The following is a 12,797-nucleotide window of genomic DNA, read 5'->3' as shown; positions in this document are numbered from 1 at the left end:
CCATCTGTCTAACCTGCCATGTGTTTTACATCACTGGGCTCAGAGAGGAGGGAGGGAGCCAGCCAGACACAAAGGTCTGCGCTCAGTGTGCGCATGCGCGCGCACACACACACACACACATACACACACACACACACACACACACACACACAGTAACTGGGTATGTGGGAGAGAGTTGGGCCTCACTATGGAAGGAGGTAGAGTGTTGAGTTATAGATTAGCTTTTCATACATGCACATTCACTAAGACACAAGGAAGTATCAGAAAGATCCTTGGACAGACAACAATATAGTATGAGATCTTAGTTCATAGTAGTGGATGGTAATCAGGTAAGAATGAAATTACCCATCTTCCACTTGACCAGAATCCTCTTTCCTTCTACCAAGTTTCAACAGAGAGCCAGACAGATATCTATTATGCAGTATGCTGATTCTCTACCTGTTGCCCGTTCATCCCAAAATGAAGATTCATCCATCCTTACATGCACACTCACTCTACAGCCCCTGAACTCTTCAAGGTGCAAAGAGCATATCAGAAGACTGGAGTGGCTCCCAGCTCTCTCCTCCTCTCCCTGCCCGCTGTGCCCAGGCTTCTCCATGAGGGGGAATTTAACGCCTGGCATCACCCTATCTGCCCCGCAGCGGCTCTGCCTGTGGGAGCATGCTCCTCTGGCCCCAGTGGAAGTCATCAAAGCTCCGGTTTAATGACTGGGAAAGGAATGCCGTTAATTGGCAGCCAGTGGGTCTTGCTTGCGGTTGATTGACAGCGGTGCGCTTTGGTCAAAGTCTTCCGTGAGTGACTGGTCAAATTGACAGGCTGAGTGTGAATAGGTGGAGTGAATCGGCAGAAATGCAGACTAGGAAATAGGGGTTACAGCTCAAGCTGACCTTAGTTAGATAGAAGTATCTATTATGCGGTATGCTGATTCTCTTCCTGCTGGCCGTTCACCCTAAAATGAAAATTCAGTCATTATCTACTCCGCTCCATGTCAGTCTAAGCTCCATTGAAGTTTGTTGGACCAACAAAACCACACAGCGAGTTAGCCCCTGTATTTCCATCTCAGTCTTCTGCCACACTATTGAAGTTAATGGGGCCATCTTTTTACAGCGCCAAAAAAGCATAAAATGTCCATCAGATTTCTCCAAACAGCTCATAAAGCATAATCCAAGTGTTTTGTAGCCAAATGAGTGCACTATTGGTCCAAAAATCCAATGTTTTCCTCATTATCTCCTATATTTCCCTCACTGTGAATGTCCTAACATATCAATGATGCTGCTGAATTATAGAACATATCAGAGCTTTTTGGCCTGCATACAGATTATACAGGCCAGAATATATTGAACTATATTGAGCTCAATTTAGGTTACTGAAACTTCTTCCATAGCTATTGCAAGTGAACTGGACGAATGATGGCAGTGGCACAAAAACTGTATGCGCTTCCCAGCATAAGAATGGGAGATTTATGACAAGACTAGGTCATTGTGCCTATCTTCCCTCCTCATCTTTGTGGGTTGAGTGGAAAACCAGAACACTAACTGGGAGCAATGACCACTGGAGCCTCCACCAGCATGGAAGACTTGCCAGCCCAGCAGTCCTGACGCCCTGAGGCTCTTTTTGCTCCTCGAATATGGATTCTCAGGCTCCTCCTCTCGTTGTGGATCTGTACGCCTGTATCCATCTAATAAGGCTGCAGAGTAAAGCCCCTCCATGTCTGCCTGTATAACCGTCTCCCACTGGGGCAGAATGAGGACTGGAATAAGGCTCGACTATTGTAGACGATTCTCAGAAACACTCTGGATTGTTTTTTTCTCTGAATAACTCAAAAGAACAAAAGCAGCATTTCCATTCATTTCCACCTATTACAGTACATTTTCACATTTGTTACAGTCAGAACTGAATGTGATATGGTCTGACCATCCATGAATTCATGAATGGAGTAGCAGGGTGGCATAGTGAGTGGGAAGACTCACTAGGAGGACTGGTGTTCAGGCCCTCTGATTTGGCAAGCTGCCACCCTGCTGAAGTGTCCTTGAGCAATACACTGAATCCCTATCAGCACCTTGACCTCTGACCTCCCTATGAGGGGGGAAGTGAAAAGAGAATTGCCCTACAGCGATCAATAAATTATTGTATAATTATGAGGAGCAGTAAAACCAGCAAAGGTACAGCGCTAAATATGTGAATTCACCCTGTTGTTTAAAAACAGGAGCAGGTTCGATCTGTCGTGCCAAGCTCTTATATCAGTCTGTTTTTCATGCCTGCTCTCCATCTCTCTTGCTCTCTCTCTCCCTCTCTCTCTCTCTCTCCTCAGATCTCCACCCTCAGGCGCCTGGGCAGGACTCTCTTCTCCACGGTGCCAGAGAATGCAGAGAAGGAGGCTCACTCTCTGTTTGTCCAAGAGGTAAAACTAACACAATACCTGGGGCCGTAAGCCGGCTTCGCCCACTCCTCGGCCTTCCGTCTCGGCCAAAGTCTCAACCTTTCCGTCTTGACCCGAGCCCCGCTTTATCCTTTTGTTCGGTGCAAAGCCACGTTTTTCTCCCCTTTCACCCAAACACAGGTGTTTCGCTTCTGTCCAGATAATGCAACCGGCTCTTAACACCCTGAAGACCCATCAGATGCTGGAGTTCATAAGTCCAGCCAAGAATCCAGCCAGGGATTCATTCAGATTTGATTCGATTTCAGAGGAAGCTTTTGTTTGACCACTCGTGTCATGGACTAGATTTTGAGACAATACAAAGGAAAACCAATACTGTGCAGATGAAAAATCATGTTGTTGCCCTTTAAATGAACTCCCTTTTGTTTTTGCCCCCCCCCCCCCCCCCAGTTTTTCCACCCAGTACAGTGGATAGGCCACAGATGGGGTCCTCGGTTCATACTGGGGTCACATCATGTTATTTTGGAGGAGCTGTGCGCTGGGGTCTGGCTGGGTGTGGTCTGATTGGTCTGTTAGGGGATAGTCCCCCATGGCTGCAGCCAGGAATTACATCATATACATCTGGAGCAGCTGTAGTCCCTTAGACAGATGGGAAGCTCTTTCTCAGAATGTATTTTTCCATTTTTTTACTGTCCCTTACCCTAAACATGTGTATTTCATGAATTTGCAGAATTGGTACGCACATAATTGTAGCATCCCGATCACAACAATAAAAGTTAAAGCATGGAAGGAAGGTTTCCTCCAGAAGAAGAAGCCATTTGCTGCCATTCGTTTTTTTGTACAGTACGAAAAATAACTTCCACGGACTTGAAAATTACCTGAGCTAGATAATCATTACAGCAAACATGAAGCCTTAATTTCGTTTTGTCAGTTTCTATTTTATCATTATTTCATTGTGTTGAGTTGAGTGTTTTAATATCAGTTTGCGCAGTACATTGTGCTCTGCTTACTGTCAATCAGCTGACACCCACAGGGAGAAATGGAAGTCTCCGCCAGGAGCTAATCCCTCAAAAACATGTTGCATTACAAACTTAACTGTCACATCCATGTCTTCTTGTCTGTGGCATCTTTGTTAGCCAGGACAGCAGGCTAAGTTTGACACACGTAAAGTATTTCAAAAGTGAAAAACACGTAAAATCTTTACAATAATAATTACATATGGCATGCATTGCAGAATGATTCGGGGAAATGTAAACTAGACATGGACAGTGGTAGTTTATGTTTAAGGATTATTCAGATAGGGATACAGCACTGCTCCAGAGACCGACATACTGTACAGCACGATGAATGTTTATCTTGCTAATTCAGCTGGATGTAATGCAATTTAGCGGTCTTACTGTATTAGCATCTGCTAAAACTCCCTCAACTGGTCTGCCTTGAAGGCAACAAGGTCCATACAATTTCATTCCTGCTTTAAAAATACATAATAATTTTTCTTGGGATGGAATTCAAATGTGCCTTTATTTTTCTAAGGTAGTAACATAACAAACCTGAGCCCCTCTGTGTCTGGACCGTACTTGTGAGTACCTCAGTTAATTTGTTCTTGCTGAAATGACTCCTCACCCCCTCCTTTCTTTCTCTGTCTGCAGTGCATCAAAACCTACAAGTCAGACTGGCATGTGGTTAATTACAAGTATGAAGAATATTCTGGAGACTTCCGCCAGCTCCCAAAGTGAGTGCCTGTTGTGCAGCCCACTGGGAGTCCATGTGTGTGTGTGTGTGTGTGTGTATGTGTGTGTGTGTTTCAGCTGTAACAGGTGTGGCGAGGTGCAGACAGTTCTACTGACAGGTCCATCAGACTGTGGTCTCAGCGAAAAAAATCATTTGGGAGTGGACCACTTTTACCTTCCCCCTATTCTCAGCAGCAGTAAGATGCAGTACAGTGCCAGCCATTGTGGAAATCTCCCATCATGCATCTGTACTCGATCTAAGCTGCATTCATGCCGCCAAGGTCACAGCTATTCTTTTTCAGATATATACAATAGAACTGAATTGGTATATTCAAACACAAAAGTCAAGTCTCTCAAATGAAATAAATGGAAAGAGTATTCCTTTTATCGTCTGTTGAAAAAGAAAAAAACCCAAATTCAAATAGGTTTTCACAAGGGAAGAGCAGCAAATGTGCAGCAAAAGTGTGACATCTACAGTTGGCTTCTTCTGAATATTTAATTTCTTAGTCTTAACTTATTTTGTGTTCAAAAATCCAATAAAACAGGCAAAAGAAATTTCTGTACACTGCTCTTGCAATATAAAATCATTTAGAAATTTAACAGTTAGATTAATAAATGTAAAAAATTTACTTATGGTGTTAAATTGCAAGAGCAGTCTGTATAGCCTACTGTAGATATTCAGTCTGAGACACCTGGATTGAGAATGCTTGGATATTATCCTAAAAATCCATCCATAACTGCTTATGCTGTCCAGCTAGTTAAGGTATGTTGTGTCTGCTTTGGCCATTGCATGTTACACTGTGCTGCAAAAGCCCTTTGAGCCATATTAGAAATCTCATCATGTTCAGTGACACTGCCCTTTGTTTACTGTCCAGTGAATGTTTTACCCAGATCCCTAGAAGTAAGGAAATCCATGTCTCGGAGGGTCCAAGCTGTTGCACAACAACAATAGAGGGCTTCCTGTGTTTTTCTACCAAGGATAATCAAACTATTCTGGGACCATCGCTGATTGATATCATTAAAACAGAGGGGAAATCCCACGTTGCAGCATGTCCACAGTGTCCTTAGTTTGAGCGACTTTCCTTAAGGACAGGAATGTGCTTTACAGATGTTACATGTCATGTTTCGAACATTGTAGCATGAAAGCTAGACAACCCTTGGCCTCGGCCTTGGCCTTGGCCTTGACTTTGTTTATGCTAGTAGTTCCCCGGAGCAAGTCGGGTCTTGTGAAGGTCGAAGGGCAAACTGTTCATCTGGGGTTTGAGTTGCACTTAGAGGCGCAGCTGCAGTACTTGAGCTGCATCCTGACTAGTAAAACTAGAGGCACTCTGCAGTGGCCTTGAGAAAAGAAACCACAGCCAATGGAGACTTTGTTGTATTCTGAAATGTAACACTGATTATACAATGCAGAAGGTACATCGTGAATAGTTGAATGTGGTATAGAGGACATAATAAATTCAGAATTCAACAATACAGGCACCATAAAACAAATTGAGTGCCAGCTAATGGGTATCCAAATAAAGAATAAGGAACGTATGAAGTGACACAAGTAAAGGAGTCAGACCATTCTACATTTTCCATTTTTAACAAGGTTTTAATTCTCCCAGAATCCATGAGCTGTGAAAAAAACCCCAACTAAAAGTATATAAATAGCAGGCTACCAAGTGAGCCAGGCCTAATTTATATCTAATCTTTTTTCTTTCAGTAAGGTGTCAAGGCCTGAGAAGCTGGCAGCTCACCTATTTGAGGTGGACGAAGACGTGGAAAAAGATGAGGTTAGTAAACAAATCCCAGAATGCTCTCCTCTTCCTTCAGGAAACCCTGTTTGTCCAGCAGACGCTCATCATGATTCAGTTCCGCTTGTGCGAGGAACAGCGCTGCCTTCCTGGCAAACCCCCTGAAGACTTTTAATAAATAATGACTCTGTGAGGCTAACGAGTTCAACCTTTTTCTAGGCTTCGGTAAACCCAGTTCAAACAGAAACTCGCTTCTGAGGGGATGTTCTACAGCACCAAGACTATTTTTTAATTTATTTCCTAAGATAGCATTTCTACCTTGCATTTCACACTTCTTTTCCAAGCCAACGTTTCACTGTTTTCTTTGTAGGTGTAAGTGTTATAGACCCACGCTGTTTCCCAGAATATCTAACATCTTCTTCATGACATTTGAGGCATGTAAGGGCGCATCCCTTCCCAATAATTACCTTCCTTCAAGCATTGATTGAACTAAAGGGCAGTGACCTTTAATGGACAGACCGTCATGGCTGAAATCCCCGGAGATTATAGAAGTGCAGTGTTGATCTTAATAGTTGAACTTAATGAGGAGCGTTCTCGATACTGAACAGACAGTCAATGCTCCTGCCAGTGGCCTTGAAGGCAGTCAGCACATTTCTAAGCTCAAACAGCAACAATCAAAGTGTGTGTGTGTGTGTGTTTGGTCAAATGATGGAAGAGTTGGAGAACTTCTGTATGAACATGTCAGCAGGTGTGTGTGTGTGTGTGTGTGTATACGTGAGTGTACCGTGTATGTAGAAATGTACATGCATGCATCACGTTTGTGCATTTGCCTATTCTTGGGTGGATGCTTGTCTGTGTGTTGTGTGTGTATGTGTGTGTGTGTGTATACTAATCTGTATTTACCTCCACCCACAGGACACAGCCTCCCTGGGCTCTCAGAAGGGAGGGGTGTCTAAACACGGCTGGCTGTACAAAGGCAACATGAACAGTGCGATCAGCGTTACAATGCGGGTGGGTAACGGAGTAAAAGGTTCACTTGTGATAAAATATGTCTCCTCGCTGCCCTCCCTGACTCTTCTCTGCCTCGAACACTAAATGTCTTTCACAATCCCTATTAATATTGTTAGTGCTGACTGTGCATCCATTTAACACTGCTGATATTGACTTTGATATGTAAGCAGCCCATTCTCACCCAGTGTGGTTCCTATGTGGTTCAGTTCATTGTGTTGTTTAGGGGTGAAGCTAGAGTAAGCTCCTTTCAATACAGTAAGGATTTACTACAACATATGTCAGTCTCTTTCTACACATATGGAAACGGAATTAGACTTTTTCCTACAGTAACCCATAGCTTGAAGTACATTTTCCTCTTGAGGTTTCCCATGCCCCATTTCCACCTCATGGTATTTTTAGAGCAAGAGGCCATTTGGACTGTTTACATTCTCTATTTTCATCCCCCAGTCCTTCAAGAGGAGGTACTTCCATCTGGCTCAGCTGGGAGATGGATCCTACAACCTCAACTTCTACAAAGACGAGAAGACCTCCAAGGAACCCAAAGGAACCATCTTCCTTGACTCCTGCATGGGGGTTGTTCAGGTAAAACACGAGGATATTACAGACTTGGGGCCTTCAAACATGGCACAGGAATTGAATTTAAAAAATGAAAGTGTGTGCACTCAATGAAGTGTGAACTTGTACAAAATGGGCCTCTAAAGGTAGCTCGGGAGCTGGAATGATAAAGCAAAGAATGAATTTATGCAGACCTCTAAGGCCAAGTTGAAACTTTTGTCCTCTCTGGATAAGGAGGTGGAACTAAATCTTGCGGCATTCAGTTTTCAGCTCACAATAAAAGAGCTTTGTCCCAATTTAATGAATTGACAGCCTAGTTATGTAACCTTAGCTTAGAACTTAAATTGAAAAAGTACTGAAGAGGAAAGGAAAGGTACTGAAATGTGAATTTAAAAAGCACCAATGTGGACTGTGTCAAATAGCTGTGGGTATTTGTGGTCTTTCAGAACAGTAAAGTGCGTCGGTTTGCCTTTGAGCTGAAGATGCAGGATAAGAGCACGTACCTGCTGGCTGCTGACAGCGAAGCAGAGATGGACGAGTGGATCGGCACCCTCAACAAGATTCTCCACAGCAGCTTTGAGCAGGCCATGCAGGAGAAGAGGAACGGAGACCTGCACGACGGTGTGTTTGTGTTCACTTGTATGTTTTTTAGCGTAACTGCTACTTATAGGTTTTAATTTTTTGTTTGTGTGTGTGTGTGTTACCAGCTCAATTATTTCTGCCCGTTTGTGTCTGTTATCTTTGCATTTGTTTTCATGTGTTTGTCTGCATGTGTTTGTCTCCATGTCTTGTTTTCTTCTTTGTTTTAGACCACCTGCGTTTTTTTTGTTTCACCTCTTCCCCTTGGAATAATTCATCTCTAGGATGTTTCCATGAGAACCTCTCACGCGTGAAAAAACAAATTATTGGCAGCGTTTATTTTAGTATTTCTCCATGCCTCCTCATAGAGAGGGCAATGTGTTGCCAAGAGACCAACACACCTTTATGTTTTAAGTAATTACATTAGCTAACAGACCTCATGTCGATCTCTCCAACAGATGACGAGCTTGGAAAAACAGACCTTTCCTCTGGAAGTTTCCAAGACAGTTTTCAGGTACCCTGTTGTAACATGCTAAACCCATTTATGCCACCTATGTTTGACCACATGACAGCGAATACTTACACCATATGGCTTAGCTTTCGAGGATCCCCAAATCCACATAGAGGGGATCTGGACGTCTGAGGCGCCACATAAATTTACTAGAAAGCAGTTTGAACTGTAAGTGGAGCTTTGTTTTGAGCTGTATAGCTAAAGCAAACAGCTGTATTTGATGTTAGCCAGGTCCATAGTTTAGGAGCAGCCTTGCTTTTTCCTGTTGGTGCTAACCAAGCTGACATCTGGTATCGTGTGTATGGCCTCCAAATGCAGAGGCCAGATGAAGCCAACACACTAGATACTGCAGAATTGTTCAGCAGAAGAACGTGGCAGTTTCAAAACAAACATTTAAAGGCATACTCTGGTTTGCTGTAACTGTAAACGCAACATCTATACCGTAGGAGTGGAAAGGTGTATTGAATTGAGAACCTAAGGGTTCGTCAAATTAGTAAGTAATTAGTTGGTGCACACAAGTATACACGAGTTTGTCATATTCATAGTGTGTTAATGGACATAAGTTTGAGACTCCTGCCATATTTATTGGCTTTGCAGTAAAAAAAAAAAAAGTCTTCAGATATGGACTAATATGCCAAGGGTGATGCAACTCAACATTGTTTTGTACACTGACAGTACTGAATATCTACACTGTCCTTGGATATCCTGGTTATATCACATTGTTGAGTCTATCTTTTAACTTGAGCCTTTGATATGGACAGCATGATCATTTCCATCCCACTTCCTTAATGAAAAATAAGCTATTCAAAGATGCTGAGATGTATTTCCTGTTTTGTTTTCAACAGACTGCCAGAGATATTGAATCCAAAATGAGGAGTGAGGCTCGCCTCAAACTGTTCACTTTGGACCCGGACACACAGGTGAGCAAAATAATGCCTGACTACAAAGCCCTATGCATCCCATATTGAATATAACATTGTCTAAATCCTAACATTAGCATCACAGTCTGTTTTCCTCTGGATCAGCTAATACTAAAAAAATACTGTTTTATGGATTTCATGAGTAAAGGCTTTTGTTGTGGCAACGATTATACTGTGAGCCTTTTGATAACAGCTGATGTTTCCATAGAAACTGGATTTCTCGGGGATCGAGCCGGACGTGCGGCAGTTTGAAGAAAAGTTTGGGAAGAGAGTCCTGGTCAGCTGTCACGACCTCTCCTTCAACCTGCAGAGCTGTGTGGCTGAAAACGAAGAGGGGCCAACAACAAATGTATGTTTCAGTGACAAATCAATCTCATTCAGTTGGAAATTAAGTATTAAAACTGCAGTCTGTCTTCACTGCTCTGCTGCTTGGCCACTATTATGTTTGCTACAGTATAACTGAAAGCCCACCATGCCTGCAATAGTTATAGTGTGTGTGTGTGTGTGTGTGTGTGTGTGTGTGTGTGTGAGAGAGAGTTGACTCAAGTAGGCACACTTCCAATTGATGCACATGCACATGCAAAAATGGAAACACACACTTTTCACATAATTCCGGGAAATGTGCTTTAGCAAATGAGGGCGAGGTCTAAATCAGTTAAGAAGATCACAGACAGTTCAGATGGCCTACTTGGCTGGCCCACGCCAATAACAGTGCTGTTGGCACAGGAAATGGCCACTGCCATGGCAACCAGCCTGGGCCTCCCACCATGCATTAGCACCAGTCTGAGGCTGGTTTCCTGCCGTCACTCCCCGAGGTCTCTGGCTCTGTGGGTGAAGGGCTGCAGTAGCACTCAGCTGGGAAACCACAGCCATTACCTCTGCTGCTCAGAACACACACACACACCCAAAGCATAAATGTGTGTGCACTCACTCATGCATGCACACACACACACACACACACACACACACAAATGGCTCTGTGTAATGGAAAGGCATGGTGGAAAGAGTGTATGGAAAGATGAATTACATCAATGATAAATTTTGACTTCATGGAAAAATGGGAAGCGCATTAGGGAGGTTGAGTATCCCTTGAATTCTTACTTTCTTTTTTACCCTTTCCCTTCTCTCTCTCTATGTCTCTCTCATCTTGCCTCTCTCACCACTAACCACTTTCCTCTCCTCCCTGCACCCCTAGGTGGAGCCCTTCTACGTGGTCGTGTCCCTCTTCGACGTCCAGAACAGCAGAAAGATCTCGGCCGACTTCCATGTGGATCTCAACCACCCTTTGGTCCGACAAATGACCTCAGCTTCAGGTTCCGGTAGCGGGACGGACCCGCACATCAACGGGGGCGGTGACGGTCCCCTGGGTGGCCTCAGGCCGGCCGGCGGTCTCCCAGAGGGTGCTCTTCAGTACCCCAGACAGGGGGTGTTCTCAGTCACCTGCCCCCACCCAGAGATCTTCCTGGTGGCCAGGATTGAGAAGGTCCTGCAGGGGGGGATCACCCACTGCACCGAGCCCTACATGAAGAGCTCAGACTCAGCCAAGGTACAGAGATCATAGACTGTACAGAGAGCATTGGTGGGTGAAAACCTTGTACTTCCAATTTTGGTGCTTTTCATGAATTGAAGGATTACATGTTCCTCTATGGGTTGAGAAAATTCTACAAACCTTGGGTATATGAAAACTTTTCAAAACCAATTATACAGTAAATAAACTCAAAATTACTGTTCGTCAAGCAAAAATAAGGCTGTTTTTCATGCTTCTTGAAAAGTTGACATTTTGGAGATACAAGGTTTTCACTCAACAACAGCAATATGTATGGTATGATGAAGTAATATTTGTGTGAATTATCAGGCATGTTAAAACAAAACATACAAGCTCGATGGTTAGGGATGTACGATTATGGCTGGGATGTGGCCCATTCTAACTCCCAGACTGCCTGGGAAGTGAGCAAGACACACAAGACAGAGCCTTAGCAGCTGCTGTCAAGGTGCTCTTGAGCAAGGCACTTAACCTCCCAGCTGTTCCAGTAAACCTGCCCAGTTGTCAACAGCAGAAGGCTGTTTATGTGCTAGCCAGTTCCTGGGCGTGAATATATATGTGTGTGTGTGTGTGTGTTTGTGTGTGTGTGTGTGCGTAACCCTCCATCCCTCTGCAACTGCTCCCCCAGTCTGTTGCTGTAAATAACCGTGTGCTGTTAGGCAACTTGGCTGATTAATCTGAGGCATTAAAAATGAATCCCCTCTCTGCTTGACCAGATGGCCCAGAAGGTGTTGAAGAACGCTAAGACCGCCTGCAGCAGACTGGGACAGTACAGGATGCCCTTTGCCTGGGCGGCAAGGTACTGAAAATCTCTCCGCTGTCATTCTGCTCTGTAATTCTCACTCTCTGTGTTGATGAGGAAGAGATATAGCTATAAGTTTTGGTCTAGGGAATTGCTGTCTTCACTTACTTGCACACAAACCGAATGGGAAACTGTCAACTGAGGGAAGAGTAGTGTTTTGGGGGGTGTACATCTGAACTGCTCATGTAGACTGTGAATTTGTTTCTTTCTTCTTCAGTGGATTCAATGTATTTTTTCTCCCCATCTTGGCAGGCCTGTGTTCAAAGACGCGTCGGGAACTCTGGACAAAAGCGCTCGCTTCTCAGCTCTTTACAGACAGGACAGCAGCAAGCTGTCAGACGAGGACATGTTCAAACTGCTGACTGACTTCAGAAAGTAGGTTTTCCCCTTCTTTTTCTCTTTTCCCTCTCTTTGTTTCTCTTCCGCAGTCGTTCTCTTCAGAAAATCCCTGTCACTGGTTTTGATAGTTTTTTTATAATTGGCGTTCCTCTCTCTCTTTTCCGAACAGGCCAGAGAAAATGGCCAAACTTCCTGTGATCTTGGGAAACTTGGATGTAACTATTGACAACGTGGCCCCCGATGTAACCAGTAAGCCCTCAAAATATATTTTTTAAGATGACTTAAAACTGTCTATATGCCTCATTTGGACCTCAAACCCTGTAACCTCTCTTTGTTTCCTTTTCTCCAGATTGTGTCACCTCCTCGTACATCCCTGTGAGGAGCTTTGAAGGGAACGGGCCGGGCAGCGCTCTCCTGGAGGTGGAGGAGTTTGTGCCCTGCATCGCTAAGTGTTCCCAACCCTTCACCATCTACAACAACCACCTCTACGTCTACCCAAAGCACCTCAAATATGACGGGCAGAAATCCTTCACTAAGGTGCACATCGGATTTAATGCACTTAAGGATGGGACAATATATCGAAATTCAGTATATTGTCCCATCCCTACTATCCCTTGTGCTACAGCCTAACTGAGCTTTTTGTTGAATGCTTATCTGATCTCCACAATCCACTGGCACATATAATATCATTCCA

The 12,797-nt window shown here is 44.0% G+C and overlaps 1 protein-coding gene across 1 annotated transcript in view; it reads left to right on the top strand.

The window, feature by feature from the left end:
- Positions 1-12,797, top strand: part of LOC139640344 (dedicator of cytokinesis protein 9-like) — a 50,267-nt gene that overhangs the window by 11,340 nt on the left and 26,130 nt on the right. The window contains exons 3-16 of the mRNA XM_071514538.1: positions 2,312-2,401; positions 4,027-4,109; positions 5,813-5,882; positions 6,759-6,854; positions 7,302-7,436; positions 7,856-8,030; positions 8,447-8,502; positions 9,345-9,419; positions 9,628-9,768; positions 10,615-10,965; positions 11,679-11,761; positions 12,017-12,139; positions 12,273-12,352; positions 12,453-12,640. Of these exons, the coding sequence (XP_071370639.1) occupies positions 2,312-2,401; positions 4,027-4,109; positions 5,813-5,882; positions 6,759-6,854; positions 7,302-7,436; positions 7,856-8,030; positions 8,447-8,502; positions 9,345-9,419; positions 9,628-9,768; positions 10,615-10,965; positions 11,679-11,761; positions 12,017-12,139; positions 12,273-12,352; positions 12,453-12,640 (1,746 nt within the window). The remainder of the gene's footprint in view (positions 1-2,311; positions 2,402-4,026; positions 4,110-5,812; positions 5,883-6,758; positions 6,855-7,301; positions 7,437-7,855; positions 8,031-8,446; positions 8,503-9,344; positions 9,420-9,627; positions 9,769-10,614; positions 10,966-11,678; positions 11,762-12,016; positions 12,140-12,272; positions 12,353-12,452; positions 12,641-12,797) is intronic.

The sequence above is a fragment of the Centroberyx affinis genome, unplaced genomic scaffold (assembly GCF_046629955.1).
Source record: "Centroberyx affinis isolate AG114_WGS23_722 - 3 ecotype Tasmania unplaced genomic scaffold, CSIRO-AGI_Caff_v1 ptg000287l_1, whole genome shotgun sequence".
Lineage (NCBI taxonomy): Eukaryota > Metazoa > Chordata > Actinopteri > Beryciformes > Berycidae > Centroberyx > Centroberyx affinis.
Note: the sequence above shows the minus strand (reverse complement) of the source record. Positions and strands in the feature narration are given on the sequence as shown.